This window comes from Anabrus simplex, chromosome 1 (assembly GCF_040414725.1).
Source record: "Anabrus simplex isolate iqAnaSimp1 chromosome 1, ASM4041472v1, whole genome shotgun sequence".
Classification (NCBI taxonomy): domain Eukaryota; kingdom Metazoa; phylum Arthropoda; class Insecta; order Orthoptera; family Tettigoniidae; genus Anabrus; species Anabrus simplex.
Window position 1 is genome coordinate 896,089,125 of NC_090265.1, and position 24,692 is coordinate 896,113,816.

General features: G+C 41.0%; 1 protein-coding gene across 1 annotated transcript in view; it reads left to right on the forward strand.

The window, feature by feature from the left end:
• Window positions 1-24,692, forward strand: part of LOC136857449 (metabotropic glutamate receptor 1-like) — a 445,598-nt gene that overhangs the window by 403,652 nt on the left and 17,254 nt on the right. Inside the window, exons 9-10 of the mRNA XM_068225058.1 lie at window positions 14,766-14,883; window positions 18,712-18,982. Coding sequence (XP_068081159.1) covers window positions 14,766-14,883; window positions 18,712-18,982 — 389 coding nt within the window. The remainder of the gene's footprint in view (window positions 1-14,765; window positions 14,884-18,711; window positions 18,983-24,692) is intronic.

Sequence of the window (24,692 nt, forward strand, 5' to 3'; positions counted from 1 at the left end):
GAAAGGAAGTTTCTTGTCACATAGCACACCAGTCTACAAATCCATGGTCCGACCATTTGCACTCTATGGGTCGGAATGCTGGCCTACAACTAAGAAGCATGAGCAGGTTCTACATGGTATGGAGATGAAAATGTTACGTTGGTCATTGGGTCTTACAAGATTGGACCATGTCAGAAATGAAGATGTTCGAAGGTCATTGGGAGCAGCACCTATCCCAGAGAAGATGCAAGAAACACGACTTAGATGGTATGGTCATGTCGTCCAAAGCCCTGCAGATTCAGTGTTACATACAGTTCTCCCATTTGATCCTGGAGGTTCTTAATCCCGAGGTCGTCCCAAGAAGCGATGGTTCGACTGCATCAAGGAAGACATGCGTCTTGTAGACATCACTGAAGCTGACGCCCTTGAACGCAGGAAGTGGAGGATGGCATTTTTAAAAGCGGACCCTGCACTAATGCGGGACTAAACGCTAGGAAGGAAGAAATAGACTATAAACGAAATAAAATCATAACAACAGAAACATGTTTCCGATTTGAATGCATCTCGACGAATGTGATGCTGGTGACTGTAACACTCATCCCTGTAGACGAATGAGTTTACAATTTACTCTACGTCGCACCGACGCAGATAGGTCTTATGGCGACGATGGGAGAGGAAAGGGCTAGGAGTGGGAAGGAAGTGACCGTGACCTATATTAAGGTACAGCATTTACCTGGTGTCAAAATGAGAAACTACGGAAAAACATTTTTAGGGCTGCCGACAGTAAGGTTCGAACCCACTATCACTCGAATGCAAGCTCAGAGCAGCGCGAGCCTAACCGCACGGCCAATTCGTTTAGTAAGAATGAGTTAATGGGCTATATGTGCTATTTCAAATATATATATATATATAAAATAACATGTCCTGACTGACTGACTGACTGACTGACTGACTGACTGACTGACTGACTGACTGACTGACTCATCATCGTCGAGCCAAACCTACTGCACATAAAGAAATGAAATTTTGGGGATTCATTTATATTACAGCGTAGGTGCCCACCAAGGAAGAATTCTTGGATATTCTGTTGGTAAAGGGGTGAAAAGGGGGGCATGAATTTTTAAAATAAATATGTCTATATCTCAAAAACTGAACAGTGTAAACACTTGAGTATTGTTACATGGAATCTCCTTTAAAAATAAAGGAATATTCCTTTTTTGTTTTCGGAAAATGCAATTAATGGGAGTAAAAAGAAGTGCATAAGGAGTTGAAACCTTTTTTATGAGGATATTGTACCGGTAACGGCGGTACAGGCTAAGTCCCCGTTATGAAAATCTTAAACTTACGTGTTATGCTCCGGAACGCTTACGAAGAACTGACCGGGCAGCGAGCAACAGCTGCGCGCGTGTGACGTAGTGAGCGGGTGACGTCACAGCCTGCCTCGCTGCACTACACAGTCTGGATTGATGCAGAATGTTCTACAAGTTTCGGATCAAATATAAATACGTGCTGCTTCGCTCAGCAGATCAGTGTCTGAGTGTGAGTGTGTTGCAGCATGTTATAGTGAGCAGCAGTGCGCTGCAGAATGTGATACCAGTTTGTGGCCGGAATTTCTATAAGCACACTAGACTGTCGTATTCGCGCAGTCAGTTCGCGGGTGCGGTAACCGAACGTGAAGCCGCTGCTAAGTTTCAAGTTCGTGGACTTTAATATAGTCATGCTGAATGTGGACTTATTCAGATTTCCTTATATTGTGACAACCTTTTACTCCGATAGGACGTGAGGTGAATTGTGTATCGTCTGGACATTATTTATTGACTGTTACTCTATACGAGTGTCCAAGACCCGCAAACATCTTCGAGTGTTCGAAATTGAAATTTGATGGACTTAAAACTGATTGCTCCTTGCCGAGGACTCGATACTTTAAGTTATAAACTGTATTTAATCCAAATTTAAATTACCAATCCGTAAATTGTGTCGACATTTTTGAACTGTGCAGGTGTGAACAGCGCATCTCTATTTTAATGAACAGTGCATTTCTACTCTAATGAACAGTGTATTTCAATTCTGGGCACATTTAGTTTATGAACAGTCAAACCAAGGACTGTCAGTACACAGTTAATTTCGTCTTTTGGTTTCAACACGTGAACGAGTTTGATTCACGAGCGGAACGTCTTTATTTCATTTAAATTGAACAGTGCTTCAATGAACTAAGTAATGTGACATTACTTCACGTTGTAATAGGTGCAACGAACTTTAAATAACTTTAAACTGGACAATCAGTTCCGAGTGGACTTTACTTTGTGAATGTTTCTTTCACTTGACATGTGATAAAGTTAAGTGACATTTCACCGAGACATTTTGTGTTTGGACTTGTCTAAAGCATTTATAAACACTCTATCATCTGTGCAGAAGCAGCCGTTGCACTAACTCGCCCCAGAGCTGAACGATGTTCATTTATGTTCACCATTTACAAGGACTACCTCGACGCCATGGATCTTCAAAGCACCGAATAGATCTTCTAGAACTTCCATCGGGGGACGAATGGTGGTTCGTTGCTATGGAATGTGGAGCTGCCGGAATCCAAGGACATCGCCAGCCATAGGTCAAGGAACGTTTTCGACTGTATACGCTGTACAGAGGTGATATTAATTTCAATCTTTTAATAAACTCTGAAAACAAAGTTTTTAGGATTTCTTTTAAACAAAACCCTCTCCCTCTGTATGCACTTCAGCGACTGGTACACGCCCTGCGTCTCATCTCTACCGAAGTACCAAATTTACTGTTACAGAGGAGAGGGGTAGAAATTGGCGCCCCAGTCGTATCGGGGCCGATTTTGGAGTGCAGTAAAATTAGAAATTAGCGCTTCAGCAATATCAGAACTTAATTATGAGTGCAGTAGACATTACATTGACACTTAACCATTCTAAACTCAATTTTGAAGTACTAGTAATAATTAAGAAGTGCAGTGATAGACAACATCGCACTAAAATCGTGTGACTTAGTAATTTAATTCAGATACATTTCCAGTGCTTTATGTGGAATAACTATTAATATTACAGTGAACTCTCTAACAAGATTTAACTTCTCTTTTATAAGAAGTGTTATTAATGATATGGGATCATTTTTGTGTGTTAAATGTCTTGGAAATTTTTCTCTTTGAATGACTTTGAACATGAACTTTTAACCATTGGACAATAATGGTGATATCTGAATTCTTTTCAAGTGATTTATGATTTTCTTGTTGCTTGGTTTAAATACATTACCGTCAAAATGGAAAATATTTTAGGTGCTATTGAAGCTCTTAAGATTAGCTTAAATGAACGTATTGCCAAATCAGAGGCTCAATTAGGTACTCGTGTTACTGAGATTAACACTCGTATTGATGAGGCCAATGCCGCAACTACAGCCAACTTAGAAAGTCGTATCACACAAGTAACTAAAATAATTAATACCAAGTTTACCGAAGTTAATGCTAATTTGGAAAATAGGCTTACTAAAGCTGGTTCCGAGATTGAAAAACGATTCTCAGAAACTAATGCGAAGATTAATTCTAAGTTTACGGAAATAAACGAACGCCTCACCCATGACTTAGAAACAGTAAAACAGGACCTTAAACTACAAATAGTTGAAGACTTAAAAGCTTCTTTTCCTACCTCACATCAATTGATTAAGGAAGTTGAAAGCTTAAAGGCAGAATTTAAAGAATCTCATGGTCAGTTATCACAGGCACAAGCAAAAATAGCCTCTATTCAGGATAACATCCATGAATCTTTTAAGACTAACTTTCAGAAAATAAGTAATGAGGTCAATTTACTTAAAACGAGGCAGGAGGAAACAGATAAGCATGTAAAAAACCAATTAGATAGCGCACATACTCAAATCATTCGCATAGGCCGCGATGTAAATGAAGTGAAGCAGGACCTCGAAAGGGAAGTCCAGAGTGTGGAAAACTCCATCCGTGGGCAAGTTAAGACTATCAAGGTCGAATTGCAAGGAAAAATAGAGACGATTGATAATAGAATCTCTCAGGTGGAGAAGGAGGTGTCTACACACCAGTGTCAAGGGTCTAGTGGAGATACTTCTAGCATGTCCACAGTCTTAAAATTGTCAGACGATAAACCTGCAAAATTTTCCGGAAAGGAAGAGTACACAGCGAAAGAATTCCTTCTCAATATTGAAGAGTATTTCCAAGAGAATAAAGTACGATCCGATCATCAATTAAGGATAGCTTCTAGATTATTGGAGGGGAAAGCACTAAATTGGTACACAGCATTTAAATTTAACATTAAAACCTATGATGAATTCAAGGAAGCCTTGTTGAAGAGGTTTTGGAATTCGGAAATTCAACACTTGATTAAGTTACAATTGTACTCTAGGAGATACAACACAGCTATTAATTCTTCACGATATTCTGATTTTCTCATTTCCCAATTAAAGAAGATGCAGTTCTTTGATCCTCCTTTGCCAGAACAGGAGTTAATACAAGTAGTAACTTTACAATTTCCGGCGCATGTACAAGAAATTCTTGTGGCAGCCAATGTTCAAGACCTAGAACAACTTGATGATTTATTAAGGAAACTTGACACTGCCCATACACAAAATCTCCCTAGGGTTACTAAGACGAAAGAGGTTGCAACTAACCATGTCGAAGTTAATAACCCGCCGAGATCGAATCCCGAACCCCGTGAGGAAGTAGAACCACGGAGAGATCCGTTATCTCATTTCCAACGATTCAGGAGACGTCCATACAGGCAAAGTACGCCTTATAGACGTAATCAAACATGGAAGAAACCTACCGAATCACTTACTCGAGATAGAGATTCACCGAGAGCCGAGATCGAAAGAAGATGGAGAGAAACTCGCGAATATATCCAGAATCGAAACCGGGATGAAGGATTACCTGGCGCTACCTCTTTAGAATATCAAGAGCATGCCAGAAGACAGAACACGACGCCTGCGACCAACCTTGAATCGACAGGCGCAATTAAAAAAAAAACTTCGACAACACAACAATAAGATTGCCTGAAAACCGTAGTAGAGGGGAAATAATTTGTGTCACTAATATTAATTACTGGTACTTGGATGACTCAGATCTCTTGTATGAAGATCCCACTCCTACAACACCGAAGGCCCAGCGAAGTCTTCCAGTTATTAATATTACTTTGGATACCCTTTACGTAACTGCCTTAATCGATTCTGGAGCTCAGGCTTCATTAATGTCTGAGAGGTTAATTGAAATGTTGAAGGGAGGAGAAGACATGTTATTGATACCAGTCGCGCAGATTAAAATTAAAGGGATAGTACCGGACAGGCATATCAAATGTAAATTTCAAGCTTTTGTTACATTTGACATTGAAGGTGTCCAGTTCGAGCATATATTCCTAGTTATTTCGCCGATGAAATTCAACGTCATCTTAGGGTCAGATTTCCTAGCCAAGTATGGGGGAATTATTGATTATCCTGCCAACGTCATACGATTTTTTAATATCGACTCTGTAGAGTTGCAGCTGGTAGACTGTAATAATTTGAAGTGCCAAGGTCTGGGTACCCCATTCATAGAAACCGGAGGCAAGAGGAGCGATGCTTTGCCTGCCGATGAAAGAGATTGCGAAGAGGGTAGACCCGGTCAAGAGGGACCCGTCGAGGGCCAGGAAGTGCCCATTGTTGAGGATGTGTTCGACGAAGGTCGTGATCACTTCATATTTCTCACCAGTGCGGCTGAAAGCCCAGAGTTCGATTCCCGCGTGGCAGAAGCAACTCGACAAATATTTGAGAAATTCCCTGAAGTTTTTGATGACAAACCCGGCGTTATTAGAGATTTTGAATACCAATTGAATGTTAAGGACACCTCGCCTTATAAAAAACGGCCCTATCCAGTTCCTGAGAAGTACCGAGAGCAAGCCAGGACTGTGATAAAGGAAATGGAAAATAATGGTATCATTTCTAAATGTGTCACTCCGTATCTAAATCCCTTGGCTATTGTAAAAAAAACCGAATGGCAGTCTGCGTTTGTGCCTAGACGCGCGCATGCTCAATGACAGACTTGTATTGGAACATGACCACCCACCTTCACTCAGGGATGTCATCCGGAAATTTAGAGGCATGAAGCTCTTCTCTACTATGGACATGACGTCATCTTACTTTCACATCTTATTGGCAGAGGATAGCAGGAAATTTACAGGCTTCATTTTCGAAAACATTACATATGCATTGAATCGTCTCCCCTTCGGGATCAAGAATTCAGGGGCAGTTCTCATCAGGGCTCTTGAGAATCAATTATCCGATGAGGTTAAAAAAATCGCAACGATTTATGTTGATGATATCCTGATAGCTTCGGAGTCCTTAGAGCAACACATTGAAGACGTTAATAAGGTACTCGACGAACTCAAAACCAAAAATTTTAAGATAAATGCCTGTAAAAGCCAGTTTTTTAAGACAGAGGTACTGTTCTTGGGTCACCTCATTAGTGGAGACGGGATCAGGCCTAATCCGGCCAAGATTCAAAGTATTTTGGATTTCCCGAAACCCACAAAAATTAAACATGTGAGACAATTTCTGGGACTATGTCAGTTCTTTGCACAGCATTGCCCAGATTACACCCAAACGGTAGCACCCTTGCAGCTGCTGCTCATGAAAAATAATAAGTGGAAATGGTCAAAGGAATGCGAGGAGGCTTTTTCCGAAACAAAGAAGATGCTTCAGGGAAGCGTACAGTTAGCATATCCTAACTTTCAATGGCCCTTTTGCCTTGAGTGCGACGCCAGCTCCGTAGGCATCGGTGCAGCGCTATACCAAATCGATCCTGAGAAGCCTGATGTCCGCATCTTTATTTCATTCATGAGCAGGAAGTTGAGACCACACGAGAGGTCCTATACTATTACGGAACTTGAGGCTCTTGCTATTGTATATTCCTTGTTGTACTGGAGGAAGATTATATATGGGTATCCCGTGACCATCTACACGGATCACAAAGCCCTCACATTTATCATGTCTTCTGATCTAACTAGCGAGAGAGTAACCCGGTGGGCACTTTTTATTCAGCAGTTCAACATAACTGTTATCCACAGACCAGGAAGAAAGAACATCCTAGCTGATGCTTTAAGCCGCAATCCAGTCGATGTCGTCACTAGTCATCACATAGAAGTCATGAGCAACGAAGATGAGGAATTTCTTAGGAAATTACAGTACTTACCTCAAGCACAGGGGAGAGATAGGAAATCCCGAGAATTGATTAGATTTTTTAAGGGTTTGATTCCTGCAAATGACGATGACTATTTTCGCATCTCAATGTTGGCTCAATCTTTTTGCTTTCATGATGGACTACTGTATAAGTATCTTGATCATGCCAAAACCAAACGCCGAATTTATGCTCCTCCGCGCTTAAGGTCCAACATTATCTGGCACTGTCATTCAATATCTGGACATGCCGGCACGGATAAAGTAATGATGATCATAAAGGAAAAGTTCACTTGGGAGTACATAAGACGTGATATCAGAAACACTCTCCGAACTTGTGATGTCTGCCAACGAACTAAGCCTAATAATAGATTGTTGAGGGAGTTTCCAAAGCCACTTCTTCCCGAAAAACCTGGTGAAATATTGGCTTTAGACCTATACGGGCCGCTCCCCAAGGCGAACCGCGGCAACAGACACATTGTGGTGGCAGTAGATGTCTTCTCTAAGTATACGATGCTACTGCCCATACAGAAGGCTAATGCTGGAAACATCCTCCGAAGGATCAAGAAAAACATTATTCCAGAGATGGGAAAACCGGAGTTCCTACTCACCGATCATGGACCCCAATTTACATCTATGGAGTTCCAAACAGTACTTGAAGAACTCGGTATAAAACACATTATGAATTCTATTCGACACCCAGAGGCTAATCCCGCTGAGAGAATCATGCGCGAGATTGCAAGGTTTTGCCGTTTGTATTGCAGAACTCAACACTGGAAATGGATCGAAGTCTTACCCGTGATGCAGCAATGTGTAAATTCAACTGTTCATGAGTCTACGCAGGACATCCCCATGACTGTACATAGAGATGTCATGCCTGACAGGCCATGGGACCAAGTATTACCATCACCTCAAGATCCAGCAATTACTCATCAGACTCGCGTGGACGCAACAAGGGAGAAGCTCAGACACGCTGCTAGAATCAGAGAGAACCGATACCGAAACCGCGCGTTTCGACAACCACTTAGGGTCAATGATTATGTTTTGATAAGAAAACCAGCTGTTTCACATCCCGAACTTCGCATTTATGCAAAGTTTTGCCCGCTTTATGTAGGACCATATAGGATTGCAGAGGTTCTCGAGAACGGGGCATACAAAATTAAGAAATTGGATGGAAGCATCGAGGGCATTTACAATGCAGCCAACCTAAAGAAATATTTCAGGAGAGAATATCATTAAAAGAAAATCCTATCGAATTTTCTTTTCCCCAGGAGGAGGGGGAGATGTACCGGTAACGGCGGTACAGGCTAAGTCCCCGTTATGAAAATCTTAAACTTACGTGTTATGCTCCGGAACGCTTACGAAGAACTGACCGGGCAGCGAGCAACAGCTGCGCGCGTGTGACGTAGTGAGCGGGTGACGTCACAGCCTGCCTCGCTGCACTACACAGTCTGGATTGATGCAGAATGTTCTACAAGTTTCGGATCAAATATAAATACGTGCTGCTTCGCTCAGCAGATCAGTGTCTGAGTGTGAGTGTGTTGCAGCATGTTATAGTGAGCAGCAGTGCGCTGCAGAATGTGATACCAGTTTGTGGCCGGAATTTCTATAAGCACACTAGACTGTCGTATTCGCGCAGTCAGTTCGCGGGTGCGGTAACCGAACGTGAAGCCGCTGCTAAGTTTCAAGTTCGTGGACTTTAATATAGTCATGCTGAATGTGGACTTATTCAGATTTCCTTATATTGTGACAACCTTTTACTCCGATAGGACGTGAGGTGAATTGTGTATCGTCTGGACATTATTTATTGACTGTTACTCTATACGAGTGTCCAAGACCCGCAAACATCTTCGAGTGTTCGAAATTGAAATTTGATGGACTTAAAACTGATTGCTCCTTGCCGAGGACTCGATACTTTAAGTTATAAACTGTATTTAATCCAAATTTAAATTACCAATCCGTAAATTGTGTCGACATTTTTGAACTGTGCAGGTGTGAACAGCGCATCTCTATTTTAATGAACAGTGCATTTCTACTCTAATGAACAGTGTATTTCAATTCTGGGCACATTTAGTTTATGAACAGTCAAACCAAGGACTGTCAGTACACAGTTAATTTCGTCTTTTGGTTTCAACACGTGAACGAGTTTGATTCACGAGCGGAACGTCTTTATTTCATTTAAATTGAACAGTGCTTCAATGAACTAAGTAATGTGACATTACTTCACGTTGTAATAGGTGCAACGAACTTTAAATAACTTTAAACTGGACAATCAGTTCCGAGTGGACTTTACTTTGTGAATGTTTCTTTCACTTGACATGTGATAAAGTTAAGTGACATTTCACCGAGACATTTTGTGTTTGGACTTGTCTAAAGCATTTATAAACACTCTATCATCTGTGCAGAAGCAGCCGTTGCACTAACTCGCCCCAGAGCTGAACGATGTTCATTTATGTTCACCATTTACAAGGACTACCTCGACGCCATGGATCTTCAAAGCACCGAATAGATCTTCTAGAACTTCCATCGGGGGACGAATGGTGGTTCGTTGCTATGGAATGTGGAGCTGCCGGAATCCAAGGACATCGCCAGCCATAGGTCAAGGAACGTTTTCGACTGTATACGCTGTACAGAGGTGATATTAATTTCAATCTTTTAATAAACTCTGAAAACAAAGTTTTTAGGATTTCTTTTAAACAAAACCCTCTCCCTCTGTATGCACTTCAGCGACTGGTACACGCCCTGCGTCTCATCTCTACCGAAGTACCAAATTTACTGTTACAATATATCTCAAAAACTAAGCTGTTACAGCCGTGAAAATTATTAAAAACTGGTATTTATAATCTCCTTTCAAAATAACAAACACGTATACTTTATTTTCGAAACATCCAATTAAGAGGGGTTGGAGTGAAAATATTGAAACGGGGATTGAATCCTATTTGTGCGGATACTTATATCTCAAAAACCGAAGTTGTTACAGGCTTGTAAAGTGGTATTTGGAATATCCTTTAAAAATAAAAGAACATTTTTGTTCTGTTTTCGGAGAGGCCACTTAAGGTCGGGTGAAAGGGGAGAAGAAGGGGTTGAATTCCCTTTATGACGATACTTTTATCTCAAAAACTGAAGAAGTTACAGACGTGAAAATTGGTATTTGGAATCCCCTTTTAAAATAAAGAAACACGCATTTTTTTGGGTCTCGGAAAATCCACTTAGTTGGGGGTGAGAAAGGACTAAAAAGCGGTTGAATTATTTTTACGGGGATATTACACCTCAAATCCTGAAGGTGTTACAGACGTGTAAATTGGTATTTGGAATCTTCTTTAAATATAAAGAAACACTTTTCTTCGACTTGACACGTACAGTTCTACGTCGCATCTTCCAGAGTTAGCTCTGCTAATAGCCTGGTCATCGTAGCGCCGAAAGGCAATAACGGAAACGTGGTTAAAAAACAGGTACTGGAGTAAATGAAACTCAATTTTTCGGTGAGGTTTTATACTTTATGGATTTTCAGATAATATTTTAGTGCAAATTACAAAATCCACGCGAGCGAAGTCGTGGGAAACAACTAGTATACTGGGTAGTAATATAACGAGATGTAGAAATAGTCGAAGTACCTAATAGTACTTCGTGATGCGTTTCTAAGCCCTTTAATACATTGATGAAGTGCCTCCTAATTCTGGAGCGATGACAACTTTCGTTGTTATTCAGACTATAGAAGTTATAATATTCTACAATTCTTCTCGACTCTTATGTAACTGTTACATGAGCTCACCATAGTTTCATAGAACGTAACTACAGACAAGCAACTCAAAGTTTACTTTTCATAATTTTGTAAGGAATCTACTTTACTATCCGCGACGCACGTTGAATAAACAACCTATTGTATTTTGCCGTCCGATGCCGAGGTTTTTGCGTTATGAATTGTGTGAAGCTATTAACACTGTAAAAAGAGTGAACCCTTTCTTTCAAAACACAGCTAAAACCATTAAAAGTTAATGAAGTGTCAGAGGAATATGTTTGAACAATGATTTCTTTTATAATTTACTATTATTTTCTTCCCCCATTGTATGAAAAATGCTTGTTATTAACAACCTGCTGTACTACAAGTTAGAGTTCTGTAGAACGACGTGTAGACTCGCTCAAACTCGTTTACAAGGAATGGACCCGTTCAGTCTAGACAAGTGGTTCTAAACTGTGATACGCGTACCCTCAGGGGTACGCGAGCAGCCTTCAGGGGGAAAATGAAATATGGAAATAAATAAGAACAAAGTTAAATATGAATATATGGAGCCACGCTTCACTTGAAAAGTTTCACCTAGACTACGACACATCAGAATACTATGTCACGCCATGCAAGCACGCATATCCCACTGAAACGTTGATGGTTCGCGATGTCTGAATTCCAGAATTAAAATCGAAAATGTGTCATCCTTATTTATTAACTTGATATTGACGCTAAAATCTAACCTTATGTCAAACTTTCATACAAACAGGGTATTCTGTGTTACTCTATTGTGATTGTCTTATACCTGATACAGAGACAATCTTAAATTTCTTGATATGAATTATAAACATGTATTTACTTTCACAATATCGTTTTATTTACGATGTGTAATTAAAATTATACAATCAATTAAAATGGCGTAATAATTAATCAGGTACTCATATTCAAGGATATTTTCATGGGGGTACATTGAATTTTTAGCTATGAGTGAAGGGTACAATCTCATATTAGTTTGAGAACCTCTGGTCTAGACTCTTTCAGAGCTGGCTACTCGAGCACTCTGTTCAAATACTTTTATGGGGATATTGTGAAAATTGTCGTTTGGAATCTCCGTCAAAAATAAACACGTAATTTTTGTTTTCGGAAAATCTACTTAACGGGGGATTGTAAAGAAATGAAGGAGGAGTTGAATTATTTTATGAGGATACTTGAGAAAAGACTTATTTCATTCCAGCTCTCCACTATCACTTCATTTCATCTGTCAGTCATTAATCATTGCCCCAGAGGAGTGCGACAGGCTTCGGAAGCCGGCACAGTTCCTATCCTCGCTGCAAGATAGGGGCTTCATTCATTCCATCCCTGACCCGGTCACTAACGGGAAAACAGGTTGTATGTTTTCATACTTCAGAAAAGACTCGAAAAGACGTTCAACTCCACTGAACATGTGTGTCTACCGAACTGCCATGCTGTCTGATCACGTGATCAGAAATGTGATTGGACAGATCGACGAGCTCGGAAACTCTAAAGATCAAGTGTGTTGCACTGGTCCCTCGCACATATTTCTTACACACACGCGTGAAGGAGAAACATGGCAATAACTCGCAGTTTGATCGCCCACTGAGTGGACTGGTACAACGAGCTTATTTTCTAGTTACCGTGTGTGGGTGGGGCACGCAGATGAAGAATACGCCCATGGTATCCCCTGCCTGTCGTAAGAGGCGACTAAAAGGGGCGACCAAGTGACGATGACATTAGAACCATGAGAGTACTTGTTATTACGTGTGGAACACAACGGGACGGCGTTACATGCGAGCAGTACCACCTTACGAGGAACACCATGGATCTACGTTGTATTGGAGCAGTACCATTATGTGAGGAACACTACGGCTCTGGGCGTTGCTTGTTATAAGGGTCATCATGTGTACTCCACTGGTCGGTTCCACTGTGTTCAGAAGGGATCTGCGTTACCTAGGAGTAGTACCACATTATGAGAAACACCATGCGTATACGTTGCCTGTGATTAGTACTACTATGCGAGAAACACTACGGGTTTGGCTGGCGCCCGTGATTAGTCCCACTATGTGAGGAGCACCATGGGTCTGCGTTGCTAGTGAGTAGTGCCCTTATGTGCGAAACACCGTTTTCAATTTACATTTTGTTGCACCTCGTACCATTAGGGGCCGATGACCTAGCTGTTTGGCCCCTTTAAATAACAAACATCATCAGCAGTAGTTTTTCGAGTTCAGGTGACTAACGTCGCTTTGTGTTCAATTATCGTCCACTTCGACTTATCAGCAATGAGTCTGATTAGAGTCTGTCCATATTTGTTCATTTATGAGTCTGTCTTAGTTCGTTCTTGGAGCAGGCTCGCTATCTGACCAAAGATTTGGTTAGTAAAAGTGGAGACGGAATGAACTCAGGCTCGCTCTTTGCACGGCTCTACTACACAAGCTGACGTGTTATTGAATAATTTACAAACCATTGGGTTAGCAGGAGAAGCTAATTAGTTACCTTTCGTGTGGATATTGTTCAATAGGGACTGCTGACCGTGCGATTTTTCATCTTATAAAAAGAACAACGCTTGCATTCGTGGGACAGTGGGTTCGAACCCCTCTGTCAGCAGACCTGAATATGGTATTCTATGCATTCCCATTTTTACACCAAGCAAATGTTGGGGATGTACCTTAATTAAGGTCACAGTCGCTTCCATCCTACTCCAAGCCCTTTCCTAACGCATCGTTGCCATAATATCTATCTGTGTCGGTGCGACGTAAAGCAAATTGTGAATAAACCCACCCTCACCACCATCATCATTTAATTCGTCATCAGGACGACTGAATGTTAATGATATTCCCCGCTGATGGACATGAAAATAAGAATCTAAATTCATGCATAACTTCCTTACCTTAGCTCGAACGGTAAAATTCATTAGATATCAGAGAGTGAAAATGGCATTTTATACTATCTTTGTCATGTTTATTTAGAGAGAACTAATATTTCTGGAGATAATGGAAGTATTTGAAAAAAGTAGTAATAGACATTATTTTATATTATTCCTCAAACAGTAAGAACGCAAGAAACGTAACACATCGGTAATAGTTAATATTGAGGTTTTCACGACGCGTACTTGTAGACATTGGGACTTATTTTGTTTGTAATTATTTCCCCAATAATTACAGAAATCTTTCACATGAACAGTCGAGATTTTCTTCTGATGACGCAGAGCGAAGTTCTCTGCGAAACGTAAAGAATTTCACCTTATTTTCTTGACATGGCATAAGCCCAAAAGCCTATGTAATGTCCATATTGCAAGTTATATGTTGCACAACACTTATTATGTAGTTTTTCAATATGGCTGGTATTAATGGAGAAATTTGTTATTTCTTGTTTTGTCCCATATTGCTACGCCACTGTACTGTATAATGATCAAATAATAGACAGCCTAGTGCACAACCCAGCTATCCGTGAATTTATAGATACCGAGTTTCGAGAAACTATGATAAGCCACTATTCCGTGATGTCACTACAAACAGACAGACCAACAGGCAATTTTTGACTTTTGCATACCTAATCCGAGATAGAGGCGAAAATCTGAAGTGGCATTCGGGAGACAATGGGTTCTAATCCCACTATGAAAATTGCTTTCAGTGGTTTGCCATTTTCACATCAGCAAATGCTTCGACTTCACCTTAATTAAGGCCATGGTCATTTCCTCTCCACTCCTAATCCTTTCCTATCCCACCGTCGCCATAAGACCTGTTTGTGTCGGTGCGACGTAAAGAAGTTTTTCTTTAATTGAAGTGCGTCTGCTCAGTTACAATTGTTACTGTATATACATTGTTAGCAAGAGTGTATGATTACAAGCCTTTTACTCTCATTCCAGAGTGCTACGAGATTCCAATCGAGTTCGTACAGTGGAGCGATACGCAGGCGCTGGTAGCCATAGCGTTCTCCTGCCTAGGCTTCGTGTCCACAAGTTTCGCTGGCGCCGTCTTCATTCGGTAAGGAATAAACTTGTCAGTGTTCTTAGTTTGGACGGGTTTCATGTAACCTTAAGCCATGTTCGGCCCCGCGGTGTAGGGGGCAACGCGTCCGCCTGTCACCCGGCGGCCCCGGGTTCGATTCCTGGCCGGGTCAGGGGTTTTAAATTGTAAATGATTAATATCCCTGGCCTGGGGACTGGGTGTTTGTGCCGTCCTTAACGCTCCTATCCTCACATTCAACACACTACACTTCCGCAATTCCAATTACACGCAGGTTTATATCATATGGTGCAAGTAGGGGCAAAAGATCTCTATAGGTCGACGCCCCGAACAAATAGCATTTTTTTAAACCTTATCCCTAAAGCAATTGCTTTAAGGGTCAACTGTCGTCGCCATAAGACCTATCTGTGTCGGTGCGACGTAAAGCCCCTAACAAAAAAAAAAGGTCAACTGCTCTATATATTTGTACTGGTAGGCTTATATGAGGCACTGGGAATACAATGAGGTAACTCAACAAATGCATATTATGACGAAAAGCGCATTTAAAGCTATAATCACTCGGGCAAACTTAACAAAGTAAGTACTTTCAAAACTTAGAAAACATACCACTGCATTATTTTACAGTGAAACCTGTACGCAACGGAATCTCATGGTACCAGTTTCTTTCCCGCTGCGCACAGGTTTTCGTCGAGAAAAACGTGATATAAGGTATATTGCACTCGGGTATTGTGTCCTGGGGTTCTGCACAGCAGTCTGAGATGTTTTCTAGTAACTTTAATGCATAGTGGGCCTCTGACGATGAACGACAGACTTATTCTTCTTTTCCACTGCGATGCACATATTGATTTGGCCCTGTTTTACGGCCGGATGCCCCTCCTGCCACCCACCCTATATGGAGGGATGTCATCACTATTGCGTATTTCTGTGGTGGTTGGTAGTGTAGTGTGTTGTGTGAATATGAATAGGAGAGTATTGGGACGGACACAAACACCTAGTCTCCGAGCGAGAAGAAGTAATCAGAACCGATTAAAATCCCCGACTCGGCCGGGAATCAAACTCGGGACCCTCTGAACTGAAGGCCAGTACGCTGACCATTCAGCCAACGAGTTACGATAAACGACAGACTACTGTATGCTATATTACTCTCTACTTTATTATTTGTTACACAAGAGAGACACTACAATAAATTTCCTTTTCACTGCTTGTCATGTCCTTAGAGAAGTGAAATTACTCACAAAAATTGCAATTTTTTAAACATACTATAATTGATTTCTGGACTTACTGCATTTCCTGGATTGCCAATATCCTTGTTTGTCTTAAAGATTCAATATCTGCAATTTAAAACTTGTAAAATTTATAAATAATTCAACTCACATTATGAGTGAAATGAAATGAAATGAAATGAAATGAAATGAAATGAAATGAAATGAAATAGCTTATGGCTTTTAGTGCCGGGAGCGTCCGAGGACAAGTTCGGTCCGTCAGATGTAGATCTTTTGATCTGACGCCCGTAGGCAACCCGCGCGTCGTGATAAGGATGAAATTACGATGAAGACGATGCATACACTCAGCGCACGTGTCAGCGCAATTAAACAATTATACGTAAAATTTCTGACCCTGCCGGGAATCGAACCAGGGACCCCTGTGACCAAAGGTTAGCACGCTAACCATTTAGCCATGGAGTTGGGCATCATGAGCGAAAACTCACACAGAAAGAATTGTATAATATATTCTATTGTATACTGATAAACTGTTTCCGTTTCCGCGCTGGGCAGATTCCGTTAAGTACAGGTACTTTTGTATGTATTTTGGTATTAACCTCATGAGACTATGGAATATTTCCGCTAACACTAAGTTTCCGCTACGTGCAGTTCCGTTGTAAAAAGGTTTCACTGTATATTATATGTAATTGACATGTTTAAATACTTTGAGAAACTGAATATTTGTAATGAACAAATTAGAAGCTACAGCACAGGCTTTCTCCAACCAATTTTCTTCCTCCTCTTCTTATTCCTCAGCCGCTTTTCCCACACCTTGCGAAAGGGGCTGGATAGCCAAATCATCTTCTATTACGAAAATTAAATTTCACTTATTAGTATTCAATCATGGCATCAGTTTCATCACTGTAGTAACTTTATTGTTTTTGTTTCTTTGTTACCTGAGTTTGGGCGTGGGATGTTGTCGACAGAAAACTTGCTCCACACTAACGGGACATGTTCTTTAGTTTTCCAGGAGGTTAGGTGATCGGACAGTCGTACATTTCTTACAGATTATTTTCATTTGCAAGACAGAATTTTCTGTAGTCGTAATGTTTGGACTGTTCTTTTGGAAGTTTAACTGGTATCTTTAATTCCAAATTGCATGGCTTGAGCAGCTGAAGAGGAGGGAGTGGATGCACTACGAACCGCACAGACACTTGCGTCAACACAAAAGAGAGCTCTTGAATTTTACTTTCGTTCTCGTAGACACATCGCTCGAAATATTTGTTCAGTTTCCTTTTCCTTTACTACTCACTATCAAAAGAAAAGAAGTGTGAATTCAATAATGTTGGCTCACGTATTGTCCCCTATGGCTCATAATTCAAAAATTGAAATAAGAATATTTTCACCCCATGCTTCGCAGCGCCTCATATGTCCGACTCGTTGGCTGAATGGTCAGCGTACTGGCCTTCGGTTGAGAGGGTCCCGGATTCGATTCCCGGCCGGGTCGGGGATTTTAACCTGCATTGGTTAATTCCAATGGTCCGGGGGCTGGGTGTTTATGCTGTCCCCAACATCCCTGCAACTCACACACCACACATAACACTATCCTCCACCACAATAACACGCAGTTACCTACACATGGCAGATGCCGCCCACTTTCATCGGAGGGTCTGCCTTACAATGGCTGCACTCGGCTAGAAATAGCCACACGAAATTATTATTAGCGCCTCATATACCCAGCATCAATGTTCTCTTCCGTTCTGTAGGCCCTACTTCATTCCACCTGTTATCCTGTTTAGTATAGTATTCCTTCTTTCCTTCTTCATTTCCTTACAGGAGCATGCTAGCCATTTAACTTCCAAACTTCCAAACTTCGAAATCTAGTGACTTTGTATGGGATTTTCACTAGAACATAAATTTAGTCTGCATAATACACTGACCTCGCATGTTATCTAGTTCGATATTTATGAACACTGACAATATTATTTGGATATGTGTCAAATTTAAAAGGACTTTCCATCACAGTTATGCTTTCTCATTGATTTTTAATTTCTATAGCATCCTGTTCCTCAGTCATAAATATTATTTCCTTGAACATTTCGATGTCATCCTTCCTTCCTTCCTTCCTTCCTTCCTTCCTTCCTTCCTTCCTTCCTTTCTTTCTTTCTTTCCTTTTTTGTTAATTTATTTAAAGTATTTATTTTTCTTTTCGCTTTTTTCCTCATTCATGTCTTCTGCCTTTTGTTTCTGCCATTTTTTATTGTCTTTACTTTCATGTAATATTCCCATTTATCGCACTTTCAATTTTTCCTTTCCTTTTTGCATCCTTCTGCACTATCAAAAATATTCAGTCTGTTCTTGCTTCCTTACATTTCCTTTCTTTCTTTTTTATTTACTTATCACTCCTTCTTTCCTTTAGCTATTCGCTTCATTTTTCCGTAGATTCATTTATCTGTACTCCAAATTTTCACTGTACTTTCCATTTTGTTTCTTTTATCCTTTATTTAACCTGTCTGATTTAATACTTATAATCTGAATGTTACCACCTTAGATATATTTTTAATGTATACCCCCGCAATGCACTCTAGTACTGTCCGTATTGCCATAACTGTAGCATCTCACTTACGTCGTGTTACTTTTTCAGCTTCAACGACACGCCGGTGGTGAAGAGCTCTACACGGGAGCTCAGCTACCTCATCCTGGTGGGCATGATGCTCTCTCACGCAGCTACTTTCCCTATCTTGGCGCAGCCATCCTGGCTATCTTGCTCGCTGTCCCGACTCCTGCCAGGTCTCTCCTTCGCCATGATTTACGCCTCACTTCTCACCAAGACCAATAGGATAGCCAGGATCCTCGCAGGCTCCAAGAAGAGGTTCCCTACTCGGAAGCCGCGCTGCATGTCCGCCTCAGCACAGGTGATATTTTGTATTTCAGTTGAAGTGTTTTAACAGAACATTCACCAACATCAGTGGTGGAGTCGTTTAGTCCTTGGTCTTCTGTTCCCAGGATAGTGGTTTCGATGACATTTGAGAGCGCCTTAGTGTGACGTTAGCTTCCAGCACGTTAAGGAACTTCTGAGAGACTCGTCACGTACCGCCTGTTAACGGTTAAAACAGACATTAAACAAATGCTATCATTGGAGAGAGAGCAATCGGATGTTCACTATGGTACCAGTTTTTATGACAATCTCAACAGCAGTTATCTCCTGGAATAGTTTAACGTCGCACTAACACATCCACAGAAGCCACTGTGCGTTGCCGAAAACCTGGCCAAAAATTCGAAACATGAACTATTTTTAAATACATCTATATAATAGTGTTCTTAGATTAAAGAACTCGAATCTGAAATTTTTGAAAAAAAAATGGCGGACCCAATACGGCGGACATAACATTTTGAAATAATGTCATATTAATAAAAATAGGTAGGCAAGCGTATTAAAGGTCGCTGTTTCTGAAGATGGACCTCCTGTGATTTGTGTACTTGTAGATGGGCAACCTGTGATTTTTGCACTTGCATTAGAAACCTCGGTAAAATCAACGACGACCGGGCGAGTTGGCCGTGCGCGTAGAGGCGCACGGCTGTGAGATTGCATCCGGGAGATAGGGGGTTCGAATCCCACTGTCGGCAGCCCTGAAGATGGTTTTCCGTAGTTTCCCATTTTCACACCAGGCAAATGCTGGGGCTGTACCTTAATTAAGGCCACGGCCGCTTCCTTCCAACTCCTAGGCCATTCCTATCCCATCGTCGCCATAAGACCTATCTGTGTCGGTGCGACGTAAAGCAACTAGCAAAAAAAGAAAAAATCAACGACGTCAAGCTACGAACCATGTGTTGTCAAGAATCTGTCATGCATTTGTGACATTGTTGTAATTTCGTTATGAATTTGTCGAATAACTTCCTTAACTCAGCATTGGATTTGTCCCTCAGACTAAAAGGTAGTTTGTTATAATAATAACAATAATTTCGTGTGGCTATTTCTAGTTGGGTGTAGCCCTTCTAAGGCAGACCCTCCGATGAGGGTGGGCGGCATCTGCCATGTGTAGATAACTGCGTGTTATTGTGGTGAAAGATAGTGTTATATGATGTGCGAGTTGCAGAGATGTTGGGGACAGCACAAACACCCAGTTCCCGAGCCAAGGGAATTAAACATTTAAGGTTAGAATCTCCGACCCGACTGGGAATCGAACCTGGGACCTTCTGTACCAAAAGCCAGCACACTAACCATTTAGCCATGGAACCGGACAGGTTGTTTGTTGATATTGGACAAACGACTCTCGATCAGCTCAAACAGAACATTGTTTTCAGCGTAAACCTTGTCTTTAATAAGAAGAAATATTACAAGAATTATTACAACTCTCTGAAAAAATGCATTATTGTTTAAACTGTTTGGATTGGTAACATATAGCATAAATTATTGAACTCATTAATTTATTTATTTTCACGTAATTATAGAATTATTAAAAATAAAAGTGATCAAAAATATTTTTATAACTTAAAATAATTATAACAACAGCAATACTATATTCCTATATAGATATGTACATAATATTTAATAGGGGGCCTATATATAAAACTATGATCAAAGCAAAGGCTAAAAACAGTGTAATATCTGTAATAAGGTATAATGCAGTTTTACCAAAGAAAAATTATGTAAAACAACAGGAAGAATAAGCTCCTACATTTCTTGTGTAATTTATAGAAAAAATGTGTCAGAAGCAGGGAATATTAAATTTACGGTGGAATCCTGTAAAACTTTTAACTTATACATTATGAAACTTTGAATACCGACAATTTTTAGGATATTTTAACTGTTTCAGTAATCTATATATACAAGGTTATTCACCTAACATGTTACACAGAAATAACTTCTAAACCATTAAAGATATCGGCATTTTGTTTTCATATTCGTAAGTGGTACCCAGGGTCTTGTAAAATAACGTGCTACTTAGTCTCATGGGGTGATTAATAACCGAGATATTGATATTGACTCCATATTTTTAAATGGAACGGCACACATTCATACAGCTGGCCTAAAAGTTCAACTGCGTACAAGTTCAAATATGTAAGTATTTTCAAAATCGGACAATTACTTTTTGAGATATAAATAAGAACAGCGTGCGCGGTTTTGCATGCCGCATCAGACGGCGTGAAGTCGGGCAAGGACATATTGAGGCGCAAGCTGCTTCCTGGCCTTGATTCGAGTCACAGAACGTATACCAGTTGTATTGTTTTGTTTTGACATGTAATAGGTTGCGCTCAGTTTAGCGGTTTTTCTCACGGATGGGAATGGGAAGGATTTGGAAAGGAAGTCGGCCATGGCCTATCACAAAGGTACCTATCCGGTATTTGCCTGGTGTTGAACATGGGCACCATGAAAATCACTTTCAGGTAGCATGCTACTAAAGACTCATTTCTAACAATTGAGGTACCAACATAACTATTTAGGGTTTTAAAAGTCTACAAATTGAAAGTTGGTTTTAGGGACTTTTGGCCAGGTTTTCGGCATTTGGAACCACTGTGCGACGCAAGGATGAGAAAGGTCTAGGATTGGGAAGGTAGTGGCCGTGGCCTTAATTAAGGTGTGGAATTTACATGGCCTGAAAATGAGGAAAGCACGGGAAACCATCTTCAAGAATGCCGCCGGTAGATTCGAGCCTGGGGTGTAGACCTACAAATTCTACGTTATAGGTTTGCCTGCCCCAAGGTACTCTGCAACAAGCAAAGCAGCTTAGCTTGCGCGTCAGCAAAGCAAGAGTGCACACGTACTGAGTACGATAGTCATAGCGGAAGCAAAACTTGCGTTTCCTTCAGCCTGACAAGCTTCGTGAGACCCATTTGGAATGGCGCACTTCACGAGAATGTATGTGGAGTTCGCTATCGATATAAAGTGAGTGTGCCGCTGTAGGTTACGTTAGTAAATGAAATAGCGTATGGCCGAGGGCAAGTTCGGTTCGCCAGATGCAGGTCTTTCAATTTGACTCCCGTAGGCGACTTGCGCGTCGTGATGAGGATGAAAATGATGATGAAGATGACACATACACCCAGCCCCAAGCCAGCGAAATTAACCAATCTGAGTAGCTCGGACGGTAGAGCGCTGGCCTCCTGAACCCAACTCGGCAGGTTCGATCCTGGCTCAGTCCGGTGATATTAGAAGGTGCTCAAGTACGTCACCCTCGTGTCGGTAAATTTACTGATATATAAATGTACTTCTTCGGGGCAAAATTTCGGCACCTCAACGTCTCCGAAAACCGAAAAAGTAGTTAGTCGGACGTAACAAGAATAATAATAATAAAAATCTATTCATCCATTATTAACTATTCCTTAAACTACTGTCTTTTTGCCTGCAAGTTTTGCATTAATTTATATGCTGAACCGGGCAAGAAGCAAATAATACAATCCTTAGGCCAGTGGACGGGCTTTTTTCATTCGGTCTGTGAGCCATTGTAGTTCCTCTGATAGTTTATTTTATTTGAATACTCAATTATCTTGGTAGCGAAGAGGGACTGTGTTATAACGACCCTTGAATTGCTATTGATCTTAGGAGTGTAGCGTAGTCTATTTCAAAATGCTCGTGAAACTTCAGCCTCTTTTTGTGTGTAATGACCAGGCTCAGTCTCTGCAGATATAAAATACAATATTCTTGTGGCATTCCTCTATTTACCACATCCTTTTATTTTTAATTTTATTTTCCACTTATTTCCTCCTTTAGAAGCAAACTTCCCCTTATCCTTTGTTTCCTAATTGCCACCACTTTAAAATATTAAGAAATCTCGAGTTTAAATGTTCTCCCTCTTTCATGTCGAGACAAGGAGGTAGAGTGTGTATATATACAGCGGTGACCCGTGTTCTAAGTTTAAACTTTCTCAGCTCATTATGAAACTTTGCCTTTCTTTTCCTTTATTCTCTTATCTTCTCTACAAAGAAGGGGAGAACGGGATATTCAGTGCACAGTGCAGCTTACACACCCAATATTGTCATTATCCAACAAACGAAACTAATAATACACACTCAATGAAGATAGCCATTATTGGCGAACTGAGAAGAGCTAGATTATCTAATTTTTACAAGTCAGTGGCACAAGTAGATAGATTCGAGAGATCACTAACTTTTTTCAGCCCAGACGTCGAACTGTTGACGGATCGAACCAATTAGGTAGCCAAATTACCAAACTACAGTTCTATGAATTTAGTATTGTTTATTTCTTTGAAGTCTAAACCGTCTGACACCGTGGTTGGCCGGTTTGAGTCTCGTTGGTCGAAAAACATTTTCCACCATCAGGCCGGCATGGTAGGGGAGGTGGTGGTATACAATTTCTAATCACTAGATTGCGTTCCAAAAGCCTGGATTAAATTCCAAACCTCTCCCCTATGCTCATGTGGAGTGAGGGCATATGATGCTGTTGATGATGGTTCGTCCGTCGGATGGGAACGTTAAGTCACGAGCAGACCCCTTGGTGCTAATCGACAGAGCTAGGCTATGTGCCGGCATCAGGTTTCATCCTCTTACTTCCTACTATCATGCATCACATCATTCATTTCATCTCATTAACTCCTCTGATGAGGCTGACGTCAGGAAGGACATCCGGTCATAAAAACCCGCCACGACAGATTCATCTCACCTCGTGCCCAACGCCGTAGAGAAACGGGACAAGGATTGGACAACAATTCTTTATTTACCACAATTCCAGGCAGGAAAATATGGGAGGTCTAGAGAAAAAGGATGAACCCCACGTACCGTACGCCTACTTATAAAATGTTCCCTAGACCTACCTTAAAATGAGATTACTCCTTCTACCACTTTTTCCCACATCTGTGGAGTCATGGCTGCGAACTGTGTCGCACACGTCGATTTGGCCCTGTTTCACGACCTTCCTGACGCCAAACCTGTATGGAGGGATGTAATCACTATTGCGTGTTTCTGTGGTGGCTGGTAGTGTGAAGAGGAAACTGTTGGGACAAACTCAAACACCCAGTCCCCGAGCCAGAAGAATTAATCAGACGTGATGAAAATCCCCGGGGGGAAGTAGTGAGTTCGAACCCCACTGTCGGCAGCCCTGAAGATGGTTTTCCGTGATTTCCCATTTTCACACCAGGCAAATGCTTGGGCTGTACCTTAAGGAAACGACTGCTTCCTTCCCATTCCTAGGCCTTCCCTGTCCTATCGTCGCCATACATACATACAGTGGCGATCACAATAATACAGCCACCTCTATTGACGGGATTAAGAACTACGATATCTATTAGTATCGCAAAATCTCCACGAGTGCCATGTTGTCATTCCCTTTTAGACAACATCAGGGAAGACGTCGCTGATATCTGAAGTCATGCGAAAGGAAGCGTTTGAGCTAGACGTGCGAAAAGAGGTATAACGGTAAGAATCTTATGGGTCAAAATAATAGAGCCGTTTTACAGAAGTCCCGTTCAAATTGATGTTTTGCAGTTGTTTTGGGGGTAGCGATATTATTTGTCAACAAACCTCCACTCAATATTATTTTGTATGTAAATTGACGGTTTTTTTACATTCTTCTAGATGGGCAGAGCAACGCATACGAGTGATAACGAGCGTATAGTAATGTTCTGGATGTTCAAAAGTGGGATGTCCATGAATCAAATAGCCAAAGATTTA